The sequence below is a fragment of the Acomys minous genome (assembly GCF_964271855.1).
Source record: "Acomys minous genome assembly, chromosome: 4".
Classification (NCBI taxonomy): Eukaryota; Metazoa; Chordata; class Mammalia; order Rodentia; family Muridae; genus Acomys; species Acomys minous.
The window spans coordinates 127,548,527-127,572,820 of record NC_140486.1 but is presented as its reverse complement, the minus strand read 5'-3'; the positions used below and the strand labels follow the sequence as shown (position 1 = coordinate 127,572,820).

Sequence of the window (24,294 nt, the reverse complement as noted above, 5' to 3'; positions counted from 1 at the left end):
ATCGCAGGCTGTTATGTTGGACCCAAATGTGCATGGAAACATCAAGGCTTAATTTTATTGGATTCAGTATCTGATAATGCCAAAAAGCACCAGCTCTGCTTCCAGGGAAAGTAAAATTTCAATCTGCAAAAAGGCTATAAAGCTCAGATTCTAATGCTGTTAGTCGTCATGTGGTACAGAGGCTGAGCCATCGCAGGCAGAGCCTTTATCTGACGTGGGGTTCATGGGAAACTGTTGAATCCATGTAAGAAGGTTTTTACATGGTTCACTGCTTTCTCTTGCGTGTAAACGGTAGGGCTGACTACCCCCCTCCCAAGATTAGATCAAAATTATTATGGTTATTTTACACATACATTTGATTTGAGGTAGCATTTATTTGTGTAGCCCTGGCTGTCCTGAATCTTATTCTGTAGACCAGGCTGACCTCAAACTCAGATATCTGCCTGCCTGTGCCTCCCAAGTGCTGGGATGAAAGGCATGTGCCAACACACCTGTACCTAAAGTTCTCTTTAATTCCTTTTCACAAGATGGAAGCTTAACTGGGTAGGATCTTGCCCCGAGGTCATCACTCCCTTAATTCCTTTTACTATGTTTATCTCCTTGGATACAGGGTTTAGCTCCGTTCTCCTTCCCTGCCCCTTTAATCCTTGAACCATATATTTTGTATTTTCCCAGGCTAAGCTTGCTCATTAGTTTCATCAAAATGTTCTTCACAAGAGTGAAATACAGGACAGAGTCTATGCTAGGCTATTTTGAGATATCCTTTGCCCATGCAATTAATCTAAATCTCTTCACTTTAGCCTCAGGCAGACTCAGGGCAAAAAGCAGCCACATACTAAACTTCTTCCTCTCTGAGGCCTCTTTAGCCAGGCCCCACAGCTCAAATCACCCTCAGCACCACTGTCTCCCAGGCTTTCAATAGATGCCCATTAAGGCCCATTGAAAGCACTCCATAGCTTTCCTAATGGAAAAATCCCAAAGTCCACATTCCTGCAAACAAAAGCCAGTCACAGCAACACCCCAGGCTCTGATACCCACTTCTGTCTTAGGGTTTTATTGCTGTGAAATGACACCATGGCCAAGGCAACTCTTAATAAAGGAAAACATTTAATTGAGGCTGGTTTACAGTTTCAAGGGTTTAGTCCATTATCATCATGGTGAGAACCACGGAGGTGTGCAGGCAGGCATGCTATGCTGCTGGAGGTGTTGAGAGTTCTACACCTTGATCCTAAGGCCTCAGGGAGCGACTGTGTGCCACACTGGGCATAGCTTGACCATATAAGACTTAAAAGCCCGCCTCCACAGTGACACACTTCCTCCAACAAGGCCACACCTCCTAATAGTGCCACTCGCTATGGACAAGCATTCAAACACATGAGTCTATGGGGGCTGTACCTATTCAAACCACCACACAGAGCTTCTGTATGAGCCTCGGGCTCCGATGTCCTGAGGCATGAGGTGGGATTTAGTGCTTAGTTCCCCGTGCTTTCCTGAGTAAACAAAACCAAGAACACCCTGAGAATATCCAATCAAGAATTTGTGAACTCAGTGCCTTTTGTCTAACTGGGGTCATCATGGCTGCTCATATTATCAAAAAACTATAATTGACCCAGGGTGTCAATTCAGAGAGGCTTTCCCCACCTTCTTTTTCCTTTCTCCTCTTCACAGATTCTCACTGTGTAGCCCAGGCTGGCCTGGAACTTGCAATCCCCCTGTCTTAGCCTCCCCAGTGCTGGCCTTATGGTGCTACGTGCCAGACTTTGTGATCTAATGCCCACGCCAACACACACTAAAGCAAATCAGAGTTTTAAAGTGTGCTTCAAAGGCTGGGCAGGGTCTGGAAAGCCTGGTAGTAACAAGGTAATAGTTCAGTCTTGGATCAGCAAATCTTGTGTGAGTAAACTGCGAGTTTCACCTCCGGCTTCAATCAGGCACTCCCAGAAGCTCCCGTCCCGCCCCGCCTTGCTTGTCTTACTTGCAGGCTCTTAGCATGAGTCAAAAGAGCAGCCCCCCTGTGTCCCTGAGAGCCACTAGGCCCTCAGCTACTACTTCTGGTTCAACAGCTGGCACTGGAGTGATGGTGTGACATAGCAGCCCAACTCAGAGCCCTGGATGTGAAGTCTAACAGAGCATCGCGACAGCCTGCCTTCAGATTCTAGCCTTCGGGGTTCAGAGCACCTGTGCTGCAGGTGCCCACAGCACCACTGCACAGTCCAGCCTCTGAACACAGAGCTGCTCAGGGCCTTGGCCTCAGGTGGTCTCTGACCAGGGTAGGACCATCCTGCCATTATTCAGCGATCGTAGGTCACGTCACCTGTGCCTTCCTCAGGGACCCTGCAGAGACAAGGTAGTCTAACCTGGCTCTGCTCCCCACAGGTGGTGGGAAATCAGCAGCTGTTCAGAGCCCTCAAAGCCCTGCTGGAGGACTTCCGTTCCGAGCTGCGGGAAGACGAGCATGCCCGGCTGCGTCTGCAGCAGCAGTATGCCAGCGACAAGGCTGCCTGGGATGTGGAGTGGGCTGTGCTCAAGTGCCGCCTGGAACAGGTACCCGCCCCCCTGGGCCACCTCCCTCCTGAACACTGTCTCTTCCCCTCTACCCTTGCTGGGATGGGTGGGGAAGAGGCACAGGTGGGTCCTTCTCAGCAACCCTGGTGCAGTGGCAGGGAGAGCGGGGCCCCAAGGCTGTCTGTGAAGTGCCTCACCACACCCTGTTCACAGTAGTCTTCTTCCTAGGGGTGAAATATGCCTTCTCCTGTAGTGTTTTGTTGTATCATTTGCCTCCACCGTGCTAAGCAAGGCTGTGGAGAAGGCCCACTGAAGGTCTGGCAGCATGAAGTTGTCACCACGTGGAGCTGACTATTCTGGACCACAAAGAGCCAGAACAGACTCCCCTCCACCCCACCCCCTTTCTGAGACAGGGTCTCATTGTGTAGTCCTGGCTGGACTGGAACTTGCCTAGTAGACCAGGCTAGCCTCACAGAGAGTCAGTCACCTGCCTCTCTGCCTTCCAAGTGCTGAGATGAATGTGTATCGCCACCCTGTCTTCAGACCGTGGTTGTTTGACCTCTGAAAAAGATGACATGTCACTGCCCTGTAGAATTTTCAGAATATTGGAAATAACGTCCACCCATGGCTTAGAAACCTTGTCAAGTCCAATTTCCTTTTTATACCAAGGAAACTGAGGCCCAGGAAGGATGGATAGCTTGCCTCAAATCTGAGTTCGTGTTAGGATGGGAAGCGCCCATGTGCCCCACTTCCAGAGAGGACTTACAGCCCAGCCCGTAGGGTGTGGCTCAGCCTGTAGGAAGCAGTCTTTGCTGAGCGAGCTTCTCTGGGTGTCTCCCACACAGCCTCTGCTGCTCCAGGGTGCTCTTAGGTCATAGGCAGGAACAGGGTCTGTGTGTTGTTGCTCATTTGTTTTCTAGCCTTTGTTGTAAGGCAAAGCATAAAGTAATTAAGTTTTAGTTGTAAGGCAAAGTATAAAGTAATTAAATTTTTATATGAATTGGCTCAGTCATGAAGGGAAAATTTCCATAAAAAGGAGCTACCTTGTAAATAGATAATTTCAATTGTGATGAAAGATGAAAAGGCCCTGCCAATTCAAAGAAAACAGCTCACCTAGGACTCCCCAAGTTTACTGTTAGGCCACATGACCTCCAGGTATTCCCAATACCCCTCAAGTTTGCCTGTTACCACTGGCCCCAGGTACCCCTCAGGTTCACCTGTTTTGTCACGTGAGCCTAAGTACCTCCAAGTTCACCTGTAGTGCCACTAATCCTGTGCAGCCCCCGCTGCCATCAGAGTCCACAATTTCACCTGCTCCAGACTCAGGTTTGGGGCTCATAGTCCATGTGGAGAAAGGAACAGAGGCTTCCAGGCCAAGTGTGTGAGCTGATGCAGTCCTGAGCCACTGGGAGACATGTGCAGGGATGCTCTTCCGGGAGCCACCATTACAGCCCCTAGAAGGTAGCACAGGTGCCGGGGATCTGTGTAGATAAGAGGGATGCAAGCCACGGTCAGACTTTGCACCTCGGCTTGAGGGGAGCCTAAGATCCACTGGGGTGCTTGCTCCAAATAAAGCCTCAGGGGAGAAGAGGGTCTCCATGTCAGGAAAAAGCTGGGACCTGAAGTTTAGAAGCCAGGTGGTTCCACAGAGCATTCCTCTTCCGCCCCAACTGTTTAGAGTGTTTCTTCAACATGCGGAGCCCAGATCAGTGAGAACAGCAGCTCATGCTGTTTGAGTTGTTGTGAGCCCTGTTTGAGCCTCCTCTGCTTAGAAGGAAAACAAAAACCCAAGATATCCTCAGTGGAGCTCAAATCTCTATTTTGTTTTCATTTTCATTTTGTTTTGTTTTGTTTTCTCCCAAACTTAGCCTCACTCTAAATACTGAGGATCCAGCAACAGATGAGACGGTTTTTATTTAGCTGAACTTTGTGCGCGCATACCTGTAGGAAAGCTGAGGCAGGAGGATCCCAGTTTGGTAACCAACTAGAATCAATTTCAAAATAAAAGCACTTGCCTGGCATGTTGAGGCCCGCAGCTGCTGCTTTATTCCACCAAGTAAATCCGAGCCACCCTGGCACACAGCTGGCTCTCTGCGTAGAAAATCTTCCTGTTTTAGACACTAAGTGATGTTTAGAGAACAGTTACAGGGAGGAAATGAGCCTTTTATTCATATCTGCCACTTCCATTGTGCATTTTCACATAGTTCAAAGGATTGGTCCATATCCCTTCTATTTGAAGACCCTCCCCTGTCTGTCTGTCTGTCTGTCTGTCTGTCTGTCTGTCTGTCTGAGAGGGCAGGTCTGCTGGCAAGGGTTGTTTCTGGTTTTACTGTGTGCTTTTATTTCTGCATTAGAAAGGGTTTCTCCTTCAGTATTGAAATGTAGAATTTTACTGTCTTAGTTAGGCTTCTACTTCTCTGATTAAAACACCACGACCAAAAAAGCTACTAGGGGAGGAAGAAGTTCATTCCAGCCTACACTTCACATCACTGCCTTGTCACTGAAGGAAGTCATGGCGGAAACTCAAGGCAGGAATCTGGAGGCACGAGCTGAAGCAGAGGCCGTGAAGGGTGCTGCTTCCTGGCTCGCTCAGTCTGCCTTCTTAAAGCATGCGGGAGCACCAGCCCAGGGACAGCACCACCCACCAACAGGCTGGGCCCTCCCCCGTCAATCAACAAGACAGGCCAGACTTATGGAGGCATTTTCCTAAATCAAGACTTCCTCTTGAGTTGGGCATGGTGGCTGGTGCACGCCTTTAATCCCAGCCCTCAGGAGCCAGAGGCAGGCAAATCGCTGTGAGTTCGAGGCCAGTCTGGTCTACAAAGTGAGTCCAGGACAGCAAAGGCTACACAGAGAAACCCTGTCTTGAAAAACTAAAAGAAAGAAAAAGAAAAGACAAGACTTCCTCTTCCCAGATCTGTGTAGGCTTGTGTCGAGTTGACAGGAACCAGGCAGCACATTTAGAGGTACCCATCATTATTTGACTTGCAAAGCTTCCGGTGTTTCTTGTGTGACCCTTAAGCGTCATGTGCAGTGATCAATGGTTCAGGATGCTTCATGGGTACCCAGGGGAAGGAAGGCCTACATGTATGTCCTAGTGCTTTTGCCTCAGTGCATGTGTTTTTTCTCTCTGTTTCTACCAGTTTTACTGCATCAGAGGTAAAGTATATTTTGTTTGCTTTCTATATTTCACCTCCAGATATTTGACAAGCACTTATTAAAGAATACTGGGTTCTATTATTATCTCAGATAGGGACCAAGAATATTGGGCCAGGGGCTGTAGAGACGGAAGACAGAGAAACTTAGACTGGGAGATGGGGCTAAGAAGGAGATTTTATATTTCAATATTCTTATTTCTGGGGGCTGGAGAGATGGCTCAGCGGGTCAGAGCGCTGTCTACTCCTCCAGAGGTCCTGAGTTCAATTCCCAACAACCACATGGTGGCTCACAACCATCTATATTGTGATGTAATGCCCTCTTCTGGCCTGCAGGTGTACATGCAGGCAGAGCACTGTGTACATAGTAAATAAGTCTTTTAAATTTTTTATTTCTGCCTTTAAAAACGAAATTTGTAGCAGGGTAATGGTGGCGCACACGTTTAATCCCAGCACTCTGGAGTCAGGCGGATGTTTGTGAGTTCAAGACCAGCATGCTCTACAGTGTGGGTTTCAGGACAGCTAGGGCTACAGAGAAACCCTGTCTCAAAAAAAAAAGGAAAGAAAGAAAAGAAATTTGTGTTGTTTCCCCACAGCATCCTTCCCACCCTGAAATCATGTGTACACACACTGAGCTTTCTCTCTCCCTCTAATGCTCGACTCCCAGGAAGGGTGCTCCTATGTCTTTTCTTCTTGGCAGCTGGAGGAGAAGACTGAGAAGAGCTTGGGAGAGCTCGACTCCTCCGCTGAGGGCAAAGGGGCCCTGAAGAAGGAGAGAGAGGCACACCAGAAGCTCCTGGCTGACAGCCACGGCCTGGTCATGGACCTGCGCTGGCAGATCCATCACCGCGAGAAGAACTGGAACCGAGAGAAGGTGGAGCTGCTGGAGCGCCTGGACAGCGAGCGGCAGGAGTGGGGGCGACAGAAGGAGGAGCTCCTGTGGCAGGTGGAGCAGGTAGGCGAGCCGCAGCCACCGCAGTGCCGGGTACAGATAGCGCGTAGCCCCAGGATCCAGGAGCACACGGGAGGTTGCCGTTGTCACCTGCAGTCTGTCCAGGGCATCGAGAGATGCTAGGCTTCCTGCGATGGAGACCTTACTCCTGTGCTACCCATGTGTTACTTTTGTGTAGCTGGGACCGGAAGACCTGTGAGAACAACTTAAAGGGTGTGGTTAGCTTTGGGTCAGTCTGTGGTTGCTTGGTGCTGTGTTTGGACAATTCATGGGGGCTGGTGGAGAGGATGCTTCCTCTCACGGTGGACAGGAAACATGGAGCGATACAGAAGGGCTGGGAAAGCTGCAGCTGCGAGGACACAACCCAGGGACCTGCCTCATCCAGCTAGACCCCACCTCTTCTACACCTCCCAGTAACGCCATCAGCCGAGAATTCACCTAGAAACTAACTTGTTTATTAGGTCAGAGCCCCAGGATGTCATTAATTGAAAAGCTACCGTAGACGCACCCAAGTCAGGTACTTCTCAATCTGATGAAGCTGACAGTTAAGGTTGGTCATCACACATGTCTTTGATTGTACAGTTTGCAGGTGACATGCAGGGTCTGGGAAGTGACCCTCTAAAGGGATTTGAAGATGAAACTTGAAAGAAGAGGTTATTTTGGCTTGTCTTCATTGAGTTGTGCCCCAGAGTAAACTAACACTTAGGAAGATGTGGTCACAGTGATGGCTGCAGCCGGGATGGAATTGTTACCCTTAGCGACATAATTAGCAAATTGAGTTAGAAAGCCGTTGTTTCCTGGTGATGGCGTCTGTTGTGAGCAGTTGCCAGCTGTGATTAGATAGGACCAGAATCAAGGGAGGTATCTGGTAGCTCATCATCCTCCGATAAACAAACTCAGATGGGTGCGGGGAGCATGGAGGGAGTTGTTTTCCTGCTGCCTGGATAACCATTCTCCATACTGGCATGGTTTACATGGCTGAAGCAGGCCCCGTGATGTGCAAATCCAGTTTTTCACATCACACTGAGAAGAGGTTTTTGAATTCCTCCCTGGCTAGATTTTCAATCCACAGATACCTTGCCTCTTTCAACCCATCGCTCACATAAATGCACAAAACCTCAGGAAGTATCAGTTAGTTAGTAACAGTAACTGGGATAAAGGGCATCACTGCAGCATTACAAATACCCACACTGCCTGCATTCATAGAGAGCCTGTTGGGAAGTCTGCTCCTCTGCCTGTACACATGGCACGCTGTCCGTGCTAAGGCTGAACCGCAAGGGTGAATTCAAGTTTTAAGTTTGCATAGGGAGGGGCTAAGTGACTGAGAAAAGACCCAGAGCCTTTGACTTAGGATCAGTAGAGAGGAAGGCAGCACAGTACAGACAGAAGGAGCGGAGGCTCTTCTGGGTTTGATCACCAATGAGTCACCTTGCTAATATTTGATATGGCTCCATTTCAAAATTCTCCAAATACTACAGAGAGGAGAGTCATCATTTCCTGTTTGGTTTGGGATTGCGGCACTGGGAAGAACCTGCCAGATTGTGCCTGGCATCTGTGTGCTCCGCTGAGTGGGTCTGCCTTGAGGCAGAAATCCAGAGCTAGCAGTAGCGTGTCTTCTTATAAAATGATCCCCGATTTATCACACCCAATTTGACTTTTTCTTAGGAGACTTGAGCAGATGTCTCCGCCCCAGATGGAGTCCTGACTACAGACCACAGAATGATTCTGCCCAAATCTAGTTTACTGAATCACTGAGTTCCCTGGGGGACTTACAAGACCATGGATGAGGGGTTACTTACAGGAACACCTTATGGAAAGCCCTCTGCAGCATGAGGGCTGCATCTCTGCTGCATAAATCGGAGTCAGCTCAGCCAACCTGTGTCTCTTTCCTCCACAACTGTTCCTATTTCTATAAGCTCAGGGAAGATGCTCAGTGAATCTTCTAACTTTGTGCTTCCTGGACCCTGGGTTGCGTGAAGCTTTCTCCTCCCTCCAAGAGTCAGTGGCACATCTCCCAGGAAACAACAGATAACCCATGGTAGCCTGTTCCACTAGGGACGTCCATTCTTGGCCACTGCTTCGGATTGCTCACCTTGAGTGTCCCTGCCACACCCCAGGAAGGACATCGCGTTCTCTGTCATGGGCCTTTGGGGGATCCCCTTTGCCTAGTCAGTGTTGCCTCTTGACCCCGCCCTGGACTTCTTTAGTTTGAAAGTCACACTTGCTGTAAGTTAGGCAGGTATCTGACACTTTTGTTTTTCTTTGGAGAATGAGGAATAATCTAGCAAGGAAAATCTTGATCAGACTCAGTCCGCAGTGACCCAGGGCTGAGCTGTCACCTCCCTTTGAGACTATTTTGGGGAATAATAACAAAAACCAAGAACTGCGCTTCATTTCCACGTCCTCGGTGTCGCGTTTCAGGTGTCCACCTGGCCCTCACCTCTGTGCTGTTGACCCCAGCATCTATGCAGGATTTCCCTGCTCATCAGATCGATCCATGCTGAAAGTACTGTGCACACATGCAAACATGGCTCTCAGAAATAGGTCTAGTTTCCACTGAAGTACTGAGCATCTTAAAATGGTTTTATAACCTCACTGTCGCACGTGAAAAACTAAGGCAGTAGCTGCAAGCATTATCCAAACGAGGTTGGCTCAGGTGTCCATGGGGATGCATGCACAAGTGGGAACGCGCACGGGTGTCATCGCTCACCCAGTTGCCCGCTGGCTTAATGTCCAGCTGCACATTCCATGGATGAGCAAGAAGAGGAACTGTATATTCCTCACAGCGTCCACTTGATATCTGACTCCCCTGGAAGCCGTGTAACCTTGGCTGTGGTAACTTGATCCAGACAGTCAAAGGAGTAGCACCAAATCCATTTTCCACTTCCAAAACATTTGCTTCGTACTTGTGCAGTGTCCTTAAAGTGCTGCATAATTTCCGCGCCACGTGAGGCAGTTTGCATGATGAATGCCTGTGGGAATGTGGCTCAGGTCACGCAGCGCGAGAACGCTCCTCCCAGCCCACGTTTGATTTGGGGGTAAGTTAGCTTTTGTGGGTTTCTCCATAGGATCGATTACTTCTCACTTCACAAGCATAGCGTCTCTAAACGTGAACTTTGGGAGCTAAAAAGGCCCAGTTGTGCACCACGTAGGCTCCTTCCAGTCTGCGTTCGTAGGCCAGCTAGCTGCCTTCAGAACCCGAACAGCCGGCCCAGCCTCTAAAAAGTGTTTGCAGGGGGACCTTTTTCTTTTCCCTCAGTTGAAAGGTGACACTCTTTGAGATTTTGTTGTGCTCGATTATCTGAAATACAAACACTCTAAGTTTCTATTTGCATCAAGTGTCTGTGCTGCTGCAAAATGGCAAGTACAGTAGGTGTGCGGCCCTGGGAAACCCTCTCTGCTATGGACACTATGACAGGAGCACATCGGCATCTCTGCAGCAGGACTGCCAGCTCTGGCTGCTCCAGCTTTCTTTTTTTCCTTTTTTCTTTTTTTTTTTTTTAAAGGAAACCTAACACTTAGCAGTCGCAGTGCAAACTGCTGCTGGCTGCCCAGGTTTATTTTTGAAACCCCACTTCACTGCGTGAGAACGCGTTTGTTCGTAGCCCTCCTCTTTAGTTGTCCCTTCCCTTCACACACACCCTCGGTGCACATTTGCAGCTTCCAGTGTGATTCTTGCATTTTAATTCTTTGCCCAAAATAACTTGGGAGATGATCATGTGTTGAAATTCAACTGCGCTGACATGCGTTAGAGGAATATAATAAAAAAGCTTTGCTTTATATATATATATTTTAAATTTTTGTAAAGTAAAGCATTTAGCATCATTAAGGAAACTGTGAAGAAATGTGTTGTCAGGGAGGGGGCCAAGCTCAAACCTGCAGTGATCTATTCATTCCTAATTTAACAGTGAGCCTGCTGCAGATGGGTGTCAAAGATTTTGCTGCAGGCACCCCATCTTTCTTAGGCTAACAATAATGTTCAGACCTTTCTGTCACCTCCAAAGTTAGGAAAAACGAGTAGAGGGTCCTTTTCTCCTGTTCTTCGTCCTCCTGACAGCTCACGAGCCACGCTCTGCTAGCTCGCGGATGTAGGCTCAAGCCGGCTTGTGGAAACACAGCTTGTAAAGTTCCTTTTGAAAACCATCTGTCTGGCTTGAGGGATTTTTCAGAAAATTCTTCCCCCATCTCCGCACTTGAAGACTGCAAATCTTTAGTTGGCCACTCCTTCCGGTGAAACCCAAATGTCGCTTTGCTAGTGAGATAATTTACTTATTCAAGAGAATAGTCAATAGGACAGAGTGCACTTATCACCCAGTAAAGACCTCATTGGAAAGTCCTGGGTGGAAATAGCTCCAGGCCTCAATTGCACTTTCTATCGTGTTTAGAGAGAAAGAGAGGGCGAGGAAGAGGGTTCATGAGCCACACCCCTGGGATGTCCCATTGTTCCTCTGCGACCATAGCTCTCTGATAAACTACCCCCACTCATGATCCTGTCCTGGAAGAAAGGCGCTTCGCTGCGCAGTGAGCTGTACATGCCGGACCCCAGTGCCAGCTCACCTTTCACACAGCTCCACTGAACCGAGCAACAGCTGGGAGATTACGTCTGCACACACCCGCAGCTCCAGCCCTGCCGTCTGAAGCGCTGGGAACTTGACCAGGGCCTTGCACTGCCAGGCACGTGCCCTCTCACTGGCTTTACCCCAACCCCTCATCTATCTTTTCACCCTGAGTGATCTGTGTTTGCCTGGCAATGCGTCAGTTTACCAAGCCAGGCCAACTGGTGTGCCAGATCTTCAGTCGTCTTTATAGCTAAATTTTAACCTTCCTCAAACAGTTAAAGTCATTAGCACCATGTGGCTATAATCCAGGTCAATCACTCAGGAGATATGGTCAATCACTCAGGATACATAGATATATAAAATTTGTCACCTGCCTGTTAGTAAAATGGGGTTCACCTCTAATGTTTGCCAGGCGTGGCAGTATTCCAAGGTGATTGCAAACGAAGGTAATAAACCTGATGTTTATTCTCATTAAACTTTTTTTTTTAAGTCAGCCAGATGTGGTACACACCTGTAATGGAGTACTAAGGGAGACAGAGGCTGGTGTATCTTTGTGAGTTCGAGGCCAGCCTGGTCTACAGTCAAGTCCAGAACAGCCAAGGCTACACAGATAAACCCTGTCTTGGGAAAAAAAAAAAAAACTTTAACAAAGTCTAACTTTTTATGAGCACAATAATTGATAAACAAATTATATGACTAAAACAAAAATGAAGAAAATAACAAAAAAGACCCCTCAAAACAGAAATATTCACATTAGGAAGCCTTGTATGGTAAATGCAGAGTCTGTAGTCCTGGTAAGATGTGCTTTTCTTTAGAAAGCATTTCTGATATTGTGGGACATTTTGAATGAGGTCGGAGCTGTGAGAATGTATCCTTCCAGCCAAGTCCTTTTCATACAGACACAGGCGCCTCAACACAAGACAGCACGATGCTGTGGAGGATGCTTAGGAAGGTTGTCACACTGTGGAGGGAGGCTGACCTTTCCATTTCTCACTCTCAGTTACAGAAACAGAACAGCCCCCGGAGAAGCGGCAGTTTCCTCTGCAGTCAAAAAGAAGACGAGGCCCGCCCTTTCGCACACCAAGGAGGCCTCCGTGCACCCCGACCTGTGTCCATGTGGCCCTGTGCAGACGCCGACTCCATCCCGTTTGAAGACCGGCCCCTCTCCAAACTGAAGGAGTCCGACAGGTGCTCGGCCAGCGAGAACCTGTACTTAGACACACTGTCGCTGGATGACGAACCAGAGGAGGATCCGCCACCCCTCAGGAACTGCCTTGCCGAGGTCAGCCTGAGTTTGTCCCCTGAAGTTCCTAGTGGCAGGAGGAAGCGGTCATTAGATGCAGCCAGCGTCTGGCAGAGTCCCCTCCTGGCAAGCTCCCCAGACAACCTTGCACTGAGCCAAGTGACCTCTTGCCAATGGTTATGTGATGGTTTTGTTTGGTGGACCTGATCCTACTGCTGAAATGCTTGACTAGGGTCCTGGGTCCCATGAAAGCTCTGAAGAGCACAGGTAGTTAAACAAAGTACAAGAGAGGAAATGCATGTCTATTTTCAGCTTTCCTTGACACTCTAATACAGCTTTCTGGTTCTAGATAGCTAACGGCCTGGAAATAATTCTGTACTAAGAATTTTCTTAATGTTTAGTAGATATAACTAATTGGCAACCACTATAAATGTGTTATTCTGGGTAAAGAGGAAACACATCCATCAGATTGCCAAATGAGTGAATTAAGAGAGCCACCAAGTTTCTGTGGCAAAATATCACTCTTCCCTGCCCCACCCCCCACAATGATGTTTTTTAAAACTTCATTTTAAAAACTAGTGTAGGGTACTGAGACCCTGTCTAAATAAAACTGGGGAGCGGGCACAACACTAATGCAGAAAGCATTCCGTGTGAACCAGCTAACAGTGGCTGAACTGGATGCTGTTCTTTCAAATATTTCATTCTCACAAGGACTTGCCTCAGATAGTGTTTGAATATGGGGACGTTGTGTGACTCGGATGTCCCTGACTCAAAATGCTGAGACCATAGACCTTCAGCTTCCCAGGTCCTCCAGAGTGTGGGGTGTTGATACATAGTTAGGTATCTTGGAGGTAAGACTCCACTTAAACACAGACACCATTTCAGTTTCATATATAACTTGCGCATGTGGCCTGAAAGTAAATTTTATTCAATAAGTGTATTTCATGTGTGAAGTTTTTGAAGGTTTTGAAGTATTACCAATTTTTGGACTAAGGGATGCGCTACCGCATACGCCAGTCACAGCAGTGACGTCAAATGCCCTCCTCTCAGTTGTGTATGAGAATGTCTTGGCAGAAGGTCCGCCCTGCCCACAGATCTGAGGCAATCTCTGTGGTCCAGCTTCATAGGAGCGAGGGCACAAAATCAGACAGGGAACCTTACTCCTCTGGTGGCAGAATCAGTCACGCTGCCTGTGAGGAAGGATGCCCTTCAGGCTGACTGTTTCATTACTGCCAAGTGACTGTTTCTTCCAGACCAGGCCAATACTCAAGTCTTTTCTCAATAGACATACAACCTCTTTGTTCGTGCTATTGCTTGCCAGCACAGCTCTTTCTCTCTGCTCTTAAGGGGAGTCGCTGTTACTCTGTTATTCCGCTTTGGATCCTAAGAATGTTTAAAAGCAGTCAGGAGTCCTGGGCCCAAGGATACCACCCCCCAACCTCCATGGCCAGATTTAGATCGGAGGACTCTCTACTCACTCTGTAGTCCTCTACTCCTGCCCCAGCGTGCTCAGACTTAGACCTACTCAGGGTTGCCAGCTTTGAACCCTGTTCAGGGGCAGTCTCCACGGGAACGCAGGAGAGCCATTTACTCAGCAAGCTTTGTGGTCCGCTCTTCTCGCTCAGGCAAGCCCCTCTCTCCCTGGGGAGACGACAGAGGTTCCTCCCTTCCCATGATGCTACAGATGCTGCTTTTACTGTTAGACTTCAAAGGACTCAGGGCAGTGGCTTAGCACTTGGCCTCAGTGAGCATTTCAAACCACATCTTAAGGGACCAGAGCAGAACAAGACACTTCAGTGCAGACAGGATCCCTAGGAAGCCAAAACTGACTGATTCCCACAAATACCTGTTTTTGTTTTTGTTTTTTGTTTTTTGTTTTTACAGGAAGAAGAAAGTCCCAAGGGAAATCTTCAAAGGTAAGTGAAACTGATTGCTAAATTTGAAATATTTTGCTCTTAAAGTTCCTCCATTTTGATACAATGTTTGTGAGTATTCTTCAAAACAACTTAGTGGTAGGTAGTTGCTTTTAAATTATTCACTTTGTAGATATACTGGGTTTCAGTTTTAGCAACAAAAAGGCCACCCACACTGGTTATGTGTTTATGATAAGAACTATTCGTGCTGTGTCCAAAGGAGTGCTTGGAAAGCCCAGTTATAAAATGGACTGTGGGAAACTTTGTTCTCGTGACATTCAGAAAAGTTCTCCATCTATGAGGCCTTAATTACACGCCATTTGGGGGCTTGTCGTCATGAGCCTTTCCTGCCTTAATCCCCATAGGAAAGAGACTGGAGCCGCTACCCTCACGTTAGACACACACACACGAGCCTCCTGCTCGCCAGCCTGCCCTCTGACTTTACCTGTTCTTCCTTCTGTAAATGGATACATCTTGTTTCCATCACATGCTATCTCTCGGGCAGTTTGACACTTTCAGCTACCCGCCCCCCCCACAGTGACCGTCTCCTTCGCAGCCTGTGCCATCTGTTGTCCACACAGCCGACTGATCTCCTGGGCATGGGATCTGCCCTTCTCAGGTCTTCCTCCAGGCGATGCAAAGTGCACTTATGACCCTGGGCTCTGGAAGGAGTTTACATGTGCCTCTTACTGATCTGTTCCCAAGGGTCTGAGGCTTAAGTCCTTTGAGCCTCAGTTGCCTCATCCGTAAACAGGGGAGCTTCAGAGTTTCTCGAAGCTTCTGTTTACTTTCTTTGTGTTGTTTACATGTGTGAGCGCACAGGAAGGCACCTGGAGTCTGAGACTGAGAACCCTGCACAGTTCGCTTGTCACTCCAACTGCTTTGGCCCCTTCTCAGCATCATTTGGCCATTTGCTTCTGATAGCCCATGTCTCCCACCTTTCTGTTTCTTTTTTGCACTATAACTGTGTTTTTATTTTTATTTTTTCTTATGCCCGCCCCTATAACTGTGTTTTAAAAATCTTATTCGCTTCTATTGATTTCAAAAGTAGTCAGCATGGCAGTTATAACTTTTAAGTAGCATCAAAAAGTCCAGCAGAAAAGCACAAATGTGCTGAGCGCTCTCCTGGCCACGTGCTGTCTGAGTTCTGACTGTGTGGTGGGCCCTGCCCTACCTCTAACTATATGGTGGGTCCTGTGGTACCTTGTGCATCAGGAAGCACTCGGATGTTCTCCGTGCATCCCAAGTCCTGCTGTTCCATTAACATGGCCGTTTCTAAGGCCCATGCCCCCCCCATTCTTTCTCATCTCTGTGCTCCTTTATCCAGCTAACCTCAGAGGCACAAAGCCCCGCCGTGGCCTCCACTGGTGGAGCCACCACAGAGCGTACAGTACAGACTTACTCCCAGCAGAGCTCCAACTGCTGTTAACAGGTTCTGTAGAGGAGTAGTCTGTGCACTAGGTCTGGGATCCCCTCTGGGATGGCTAGTGCTGAGCTAGAGCCTGTGCTATGGTCTGTCCGTCACGGTGAGGGAACTACTAGTGGGATGCTAAGTTGGTAGCCACCTTGCCTCCCACTTGAGCTGCAGCTGGACTTCCAGGCCACAGAGGTGCTGTCACCTGAGTTGGTGGGTACGTCCAGTCCCCGACAGCCTCTGAACATCTGTTTGCCTGGGTGGTTAGACAAGCCGCATGAAAACGCGGCATCTCCTGACTTGTCCAGTGTTCAGCCCCACCACCTCTGTGGTGACGGATGAGCAGATGGGAAGCATTCAAGAAACTTATGTCAAGATTGAAACGCGAGAAGTTAAAATGCTACCTCTGAGGAATCCACACCCACACTCATGCGCATTGGCTGCCAATGTCCAGCTATTGCTTTGTCTTGCCTGTCTCCCCCTTTCCTGTTTTCATGTATCTAAGGGAGCTTCTTGCTCCTACAACAGACAACAAAGCAGTGAATATATCAGCCGCTCAAAGGATATCAAGTGCTGCTCCAAGTGTTAAGAGTCAAGTAGAGGCAGCTCCCTCCATGGGTAGCCCAGGGGCTGACGCCTGTTCTCTGTCTTTCCCCAGGGCTGTGTCTGTGTCCTGTATGTCTGAGTTCCAGCGTCTGATGGACGTCTCCCCATTCCTGCCTGAGAAGGGCCCACCATCTACCAGCAGCAAGGAGGATGTCACGCCACCCCTGTCTCCTGATGACCTGAAGTACATTGAGGAGTTCAACAGCAAAAACTGGGACTACACATCTCCCAGGGCTGGGGCCGACAGGCCTTCAGACCTCTGGGCAGACAGGACCGAGGTGGGGCGGGTAGGGCACGAGGCCACCACAGAGCCTTTCCCTGACTCCTCCTGGTACCTGACCACAAGTGTCACCATGACCACAGACACCATGACCAGCCCGGAGCACTGCCAGAAGCAGCCACTGCGGAGCCACGTCCTCACTGAACAGTCTGGGGTGCATGTACTACACAGCCCGCCTGCCATTCGCCGGGTTGACAGTCTAGTGTCAGGCGGCGAGGGCAGGAGCCGAGTGGACCCCGAGGGCCACTTTCCTATGAGCAGAGCAAGAGGGAACCTGGCAGATGCCAAGGGAGGTCACCCAGAACCCATGCTCAACAGGTGGCCTTGCACCCCACCCAGACACCCCCGAGACTATGTAGAGGGGTCTCTCCGACCCCTCGACAGACCTGTTTGCCCCTCCCTGGGATTTGCCTCCCCACTGAACAGTTTAGATATGTCTAAGAACATGAGTGATGACATGAAGGAGGTGGCCTTCTCTGTCAGGAATGCCATCTGCTCTGGTCCCACTGAGCCACAAGTCAGGGATATGGCCTGCCAGACCAATGGGTCCAGGACATCAGGGACACAGACTGTTCAGACAATCAGCGTGGGCCTGCAGACTGAGGCCCTCCGTGCCAGCGGTGCCAGCGGTGCCACCAGCAGCCCCCACAAGTGTCTCACGCCAAAAGCCGGAGGTGGCACTACACCTGTGTCTTCTCCTTCCCGAAGCCTTAGGAGCAGACAGGTGGCCCCTGCCATCGAGAAGGTGCAGGCCAAGTTTGAACGCACCTGCTGTTCCCCAAAGTATGGTTCCCCGAAACTTCAGAGAAAGCCCCTCTCAAAAGCTGACCAGCCAAATAGCAGGACCTCACCAGGCACAGCCCAGAAAGGGTTCAGTGAGTCGGCCTGGGCCCGCTCCACCACCACACGGGAGAGCCCTGTGCACACCACCATCAACGATGGCCTCTCCAGCCTCTTCAACATCATCGACCACAGTCCCGTAGGGTTGCGGGCTGGGAGCCGGTCTCGCTCAGCAGAGCCTCGACAGGAGCTGGGTCCAGGCCAGGAAACGGGCGCTTGTTCCCGAGGAAGGTCGCCCAGTCCCCTGGGAGTGGGCTCAGAGATGTGCAGGGAGGACGGGGGAGAGAGCACACCAGTGAGGCAGGACTTATCTGCGCCCCCTGGCTACACACTCACTGAGAATGTGGCCCGGATCCTCAACAAAAAGTTGTTGGAGCATGCCTTAAAGGAGGAGAGGAAGCAAGCCGCCTACAGCTCCTCAGGTTTCACCAGCGACAGCCACACCGGAGAAGCAGTGCCAGCTGAGCCAGGATCCATGGAGGTAAGCTGGGTAGCTGTTCCCAGCTTCGCTAGCTCTGCGTTAGGCTGGCTAGCATAGGAAGCCTGGGGTGGGTCCTGGGTGCTGGTTCCAGCAGTCCTTGTAGCTCAGACAGGAGTGAATTGAAGAGTACAATGGAACCAGCTGAAAGACAAACCCCGAGCGACTTGTAAGAAAGTTCACTTTATCTGCCCTCAAAATCCTGAGAATGCATCTGGGCCTGGGTCTGGGTCTGGTTCATGTCCCCTGGTCTGGATGGCTGTTTTTTCTTGATCCGAGATTTGGTGTGGGGCTTGGTGCAAGTGTGAAAACTGAGTGGGTGGAAACTGTGTGCGTGCGTGCGTGCGTGCGTGCATGTGTGTGTGTGTGTGTGTGTGTGTGTTTGCACTCCTGCTCATGCACATCTATCTGTCAGGACTTCTACATGCTACAGCTCCGTACGTGCAGCTGCATGAGGCACATGTTACAGTGCATTTGGAGCACATGGGCGCAAATTCGTTTATTGGAAACATAGCTTTTGGGTTCTCAGTCTGCCTCAGTACGGATCAGCAGTTTGTCATCTTATAAACCACCCTTCCACGTTGGAATCGGGTAATAGATAAGGTCTAAACTGTGCCCTAACAGAACGTGGCAAGTGGTGACACAAATCTGTCAGCACTGAATTCTCTTCTGATATGTATGCCTATGTGCATCCTTGCACTGGAAACAAAAACCACAAGCAAATCAGGAACCCCACAGGCATATTATTGCACACCTTTAATCCTAGCACTCGGGAGGCAGAGGCAGGTATGTCTCTTTGAGTTCTAGGACATCCAAGGCTACACGATGAAAGCCTGTCTCAAAAGAAAAGTCGTATATCCACAGCAAAATGAAGCGACCCAATGAACGTGGTGACAGGAGTGGGGATTTACACCTCGCTGTCAGTACAGAGCTGATGGAGCAGGTCTGTCCAGGAAGTCATCACGTGACTGCAGGTCCTGGGAGCCTAGATGTGCACATGTATGTGAGCCCAGTCCAAGCCCAGCCCAAGGACAGCGAGGGCGGGCGGGGGCAGGAGACAGCAGGGTGCTCCCAGGCCACTCACCGCTTCCTTGCATGTCAGCAACTCTGGCTTCCTGGGTGACACGAGGAGGAAGATGTATTTCTTTTGCCACTTGCCTCAAACTGCTCACGGGGGAGAAATCATTAGGTTCCCAGTGGTCCAGCCCTCTGAGTCCAGCCCTCAGCCAGAAACAGGTCAAGTCATGTTGATTTTTGACATAGGAATTCCATTACCTGCTCTTCCCAAGATCTGAGTTTTAGGGACAGATTTGTTACACACTCTAAGAAGAACGGACATCGTAGGGTAAGAATTCTCAGGTAGCGAGCGATGTCTTCTTTGATCTTTTTACCACTAAACCTCAGAAGCCCTCAGATGCGTTCCTGTGGCTTGGGAGGGTCTGTTTGTATGTGAATTTTCCACCTTCAGTTAAGATAGCACTTGCTTCAGAGCATCATCGATGGGCTAGCTTGAGGTTCTACTTGTATTAGAGACCAAGTAGAAGTCAATTTGGGGGACTAAAACCTTGTATTCTTGACAGAGAATGCTTAGAGCAACCAGATAGCACAATGGACATGGTTTAACGGTTGAGTCAAAGCCCTGCAGTGTGAAACCTAGCCTGTCACTTCAGGTCACTGCAGCGCTGTCCTTGTCCTCTGGAAAGCATGTGTGTAGGTTCCCCCTCACCCTCTCCCTTGTTGACACCAAACAAGCTGAGTGTCACAATGTGCCACAACAGGAGCACAAGCCACTTCAGGACCCAAGAACTCACAGGGGACTCACGGGCGGTGTTTCAGTGTGTGGCTCTGCCCCTTTCTCACAAGATTGACTGTTCTGGATGCCAGGAGGGTAATTCCTGTTTGGATTGACCCCCGCATAATAGGCCCATTGGGAACCACGTCTCATTTCTTGGTGAATTTGTCATGGGTCTGGCTTCACGCCCAGATGCACAGAGTGGCTGGTATCTTCCTAGCCCATGCCAAGCTCCCTATGTGGCCTTGTTACTGCGACCTCAACACGTGAGGGACGGGAAATGTTCCTCCCGCCTTGCTTCCCTCTCACCCCTCAAGTGACCCTGGCCTCTCTTGAAGCTTGGCACTAAGGCAGGGCTGTGCTGAGAGGAGGAGGATCTGACGTCAGGTGGCATCCTTCCCTCCCTGAGCTAGCTGTCCCCTGGAGGGGGCAGTTGAGCACGGGCAGCTCTAGATCGTGGTGGTCAGAACAAAGCTGACTACGTAAGCAGCTGTGCCGTCGCCATGAAGCGTTGTCAGAGAGCTGGGAGGCCGCTGCCCCTCCTTGCTTCTGTTTCCTTCTTCAATCTGGTGACATATGGCAGAAGATGGTTCTGTGAGCTGAGAGCCATGGCCTCCTCCCACCAGGCCTGCCTCTGATTGAATACAGGGCCACTGTTCTCTCCTGGCGGCCATCTTGGAGCAGGGACTGTGCTTGTACTGTTCTGTCTGAAACAAACTTTCCAACGACTTGTTTTTCTCTTCTTTCTCTGTCTGTCTGTCTGTCCAGAACCAAACTGTCTTACTAACTGCCCCATGGGGACTCTAGCCCTGCCTGCCTCACACTGTAAGTGCCTTCTTCCTCCCTTCCAACTGTCCCAAGAGTTGTGTGTGTAGCTGCTGTGTTCACGGCTGGCACCCGGCATTCATCATCATCTGTGGAGATCCACTCTCACCCTCAGGGACAGACGCTGAGCTCAGATACCTAGCCTTGCGTGCCTCTGGGGTGTGTAGATTCTGCTAAAGTTCCTCCTCATACAGTTTGCAGTTCAAGAAGAAGAGAAACATTAGCCAGAAGGGACCATCTCAGGCACGTCTCAGGTCTTGCCTGTGAGAGTCTTTAGGCCCAGCCTCTGTTGGCTTTAGACTCACCCACTACAGCTCATTGGTGGTTCAGTTGCATGTATGTGTTGCTGTGTCCTGGCGTGTGACATATATAATATGCTGAGCCTCCCCCCCCCAACAATCACGCCAGAAAGAATGAACCCAAATGTCTCTTGTCCTTCCAAGTGAGGCTATTGGTGAAAAAGTCAGTTCTTAATAAGGATTAGCTAAGTTAATAATAACAGAGAAGTCCCTGTTGCCAGTCTCCTGAGAACTCTGGGCACGGCCATCAGAGCCTGAACCCTTTGGGCTGAGTTAGGGTTGTAGTTGTTCTCTTAATCCACTTGTCTTAGGGGGAGACATAGTCTCCGTGGAGTGGGGGGAATAGTCATTTCCACACAGCCCCCTCTCTGGCTTCTGGCTGAGGACAGCGTTGCTTTGTGTGCGTTTACTGAGGGAAACGTTAATTTCCTTGATACCGTGGCTGCGTGTTTTCTCGTACACAAACCGATGCTAGTGAGGAAGGCTTGATGGCTCCTGAGGAAAGCTTGTTCCTGTGAGCCTCCGTGTGAAGAGGGGCTGGGTAGACCTGTAGCCGCAGGCACCCCAACACGCAGCACGCATGCCCACAGTAGTGGAAGCAGGGACGTGGACTTCGCAGGCCACACCCGCCCTCCTTCCGGCACCATGAGGTGAGGTAATGAGACGCAGATACAGCAGCACCTCGACTTGGTTTGCACGCGCATGGTAGCTGTAGGCGCATCTTGGCTCTCATGATCATCATAGGCATAGATGGCCCGGGGAGGCTCCTCCCAGGTCAGGTAAGATGCCTGTCAAAAAGAGGCATCCGATGGGATGCTCTCAATGTTAACGTTGCTTTTCTCCTGGCCCCTCAGGGATAAGGGAAAGATGGCCCCACTCCTCCATGGCTCTTGCAGAAGCCTATGGGTCCCTTGCTGCCCTCGGGCCATGCCATCCTCCCTGCCCAGCTCCAAGCTTCATCTGTCATGTTTCATCTTCTCCCAAGAGCCAGCTCCTGCTCACTGGACACAGCATCCGCCCCTCCATCCGTACTGTTCCCATCTCTTCATTCTGGGTCTTCCATTGTGTGTTCACGTCTCACTCTTCTAGCTCACCTCTTGACTCCGTGTGGGGTCTTATCCCATGATGCCCTCCTCGTGCCTTTCATCGCAGTAGCACACCACCTCCAGCTTTGTGTGTCATCCACGGTTCACACTGCATGTGACACGGCTTTCCTCCTAAACGGGCAAACAGCTACAGACAGTTTGCATCACGGCGGCCCAATGTTGCGTGTCACGTGCTCAGCCCTCAGAACGCTACAGGGGCTGAAAGGCACAAGTGCAGTGTAGTTCCAGTTTGTAAGACTTCTGCCAAGGTGACAAGTCATTAAAGAAAACTAGACCTCAATTAGGATTTCTATCTGCAATGTTTTTTTCCCCTCCCCACACTGTGGGAGTTTGTTTAGCCTACTGCCGGTCAGCTTGGAATAAACAGTGGTGGAGTTCCGTTTGAATCTCGTCACTAATACAGCCGCACGCAGCCCTAGGTCTCTGTGGACCTCAGTAGACTGAGATCCTGCCAGACCAGCTCAGTAGATGAAGGGAGTCTTTCAAGAGGCTCAAGGATGGGACTGGGACAAGGTTGCTACCTCATCTTCTCTGTGTTCCAGCCCGGTTCTGGAGATGCCTTACCAGCACACCATGTCTCTGTGCTGCTGTATTTTTGTCCCACTGTAATAGGTCACGTCATATCATTAATCATTCATGTGGACTGTTTTACTGGTCATTTTAAGTTTCTCTCCATGCATGACGCCTCTCGGTCTGTCCCATTTGACTGTAGCGCGTTTGAAGTATGTTGGGGCCACTGCCCACGTGACACTTGATGGTCTGAGTAATCCTGTCTCCCTTTCTCGGCTCTGAAGGAACTACCTTGTTCTGCGCTCGCGCCATCCCTAGAGCCCTGCTTCTCCAGGCCAGAGAGACCAGCAAACCGCCGCCTTCCATCCCGTTGGGCCCCGCCTTCTCCCACTGCCTCACAGTCTCAGTCACCCGGAGACCCCCCAGTGTCGCTGGAAGAACACCATGAGGAGGATCCGCCAGAGGAGAAGCCACACCTGTGAGGGATGTGATGCAAGCTTGCATGGAGTGTCACCGGAATAATCCCCTGTAATTGGCATAACCCTGACCATCACTACCCACCAACCTCTGCCCCCCAAGGAGAGATGTAGCTTTCTCAAGGTCAAAGGATGTGTGTTCTAAAAACACACAGCTGCTGGATGGTCAACCTGGTACACTGAGATGTTTCGGGAATGAAACAGTAAACGTGCCTGTAATAATTTTTTCATAGCTCAGAAAACTATTTTTGTCTCCATCTTTTTTTACACACAATATATTAAATAAACAAACAAAAAAAGGTAAATAAGGTATAAATAGATTTAAGAGTTTTAAAATGTACATTTAAAGAGATCCCAAATGCTTGTTCTCAGCCCCGATTGCCTCTGTTAAATTTGCACTGTTCCATTTTGCTTCGGTTGCTCCATATTGAGTTCTGCGTGTTCTAAGTTAAATTTTATTTTGTCCAGTGCTGATTTTTTTTTTAAGGACTCTTTTTAATGCTTCAGACTGTCTAACTCAGTGAACTTTTTGTAGTGAAAAGGCCACGAGGCCAGAGGACAAGAGGGTCTGTAATCCGGAAGGATGCAGTTTACCGTTTCTGGAAAGGTACGGAGCCCCTCAGTGGACTTAACACTCGCTGTATGACCCATCTTCCGCTCGGCCTGGCCGCACGTCCTCGGGCGCCTGTACATACACCGCTCTGTCCCTGCCCTCACCCACGTGTGTATCGGTCTGGTCCACTGTAACTTGATGTGAAATTCCTTGTACTGCACTGTTACCATCGGTCCCCTTGTACCAATGTGACAACAGCACCATTTTTAAATTATTGTTAAAACATTAACTGGCAGTGTGCAAAGCTCACTCAATATTTTCTTGTTTAAGGAAAAGCACTACAAAAAAAAAACCCATGAGGATGCCAAATTGAGACAAATGATGGTGCCTCAGAGTCTGTCTGAGACTACGATAAATAGAAATAAAGTCCTTATAAGGAGGCAGCAAGGTCTTGGTGTCACAATTTGCTGGCTTCTTCCTCCCCCTCGTCTTCCTCAGCAGCAAATGGAAAAAGTTTCTCTTGAGTTTCCTGGAGCTGGCAGAGTGCAGGGACCGGGCATGCAAAGGAGGGGACTGGTCACATATCCCCGGGGCCTGCACACAGCCAGAAGGAAGAGTAGTTCACAGCTCTGGGTGTCCTTGTCTCTACAGATACGCAGCCCAGCATTTTGGTGTTGGGGGTGGTATGAGGGCAGAGTCATGAAGACACTGCTGAAGAGCACAGAACTATTTACAAAGGCCAGAGCTTCTGGCTTTGATGTTTCATTAACTCAAGGGTTCTTCTTATA

The 24,294-nt window shown here is 49.6% G+C and overlaps 1 protein-coding gene across 9 annotated transcripts in view; it reads left to right on the top strand.

The window, feature by feature from the left end:
* Positions 1-23,953, top strand: part of MTCL1 (microtubule crosslinking factor 1) — a 110,266-nt gene extending 86,313 nt beyond the window's left edge. For 6 of the 9 annotated variants that reach the window (XM_084778134.1, XM_084778132.1, XM_084778128.1 and 3 more), the window contains 6 exons: positions 2,377-2,544; positions 6,361-6,615; positions 12,172-12,453; positions 14,299-14,330; positions 16,400-17,948; positions 22,762-23,953. In XM_084778134.1, coding sequence (XP_084634260.1) covers positions 2,377-2,544; positions 6,361-6,615; positions 12,172-12,453; positions 14,299-14,330; positions 16,400-17,948; positions 22,762-22,959 — 2,484 coding nt within the window. In that variant the 3' untranslated portion in view covers positions 22,960-23,953. Of the gene's footprint in view, positions 1-2,376; positions 2,545-6,360; positions 6,616-12,171; positions 12,454-14,298; positions 14,331-16,399; positions 17,949-20,505; positions 20,563-22,761 lie in introns of all 9 variants that reach the window. The other 3 variants (XM_084778133.1, XM_084778135.1, XM_084778131.1) reach the window with 1 other exon arrangement.
* The last annotated feature ends 341 nt before the right edge of the window (positions 23,954-24,294 follow it).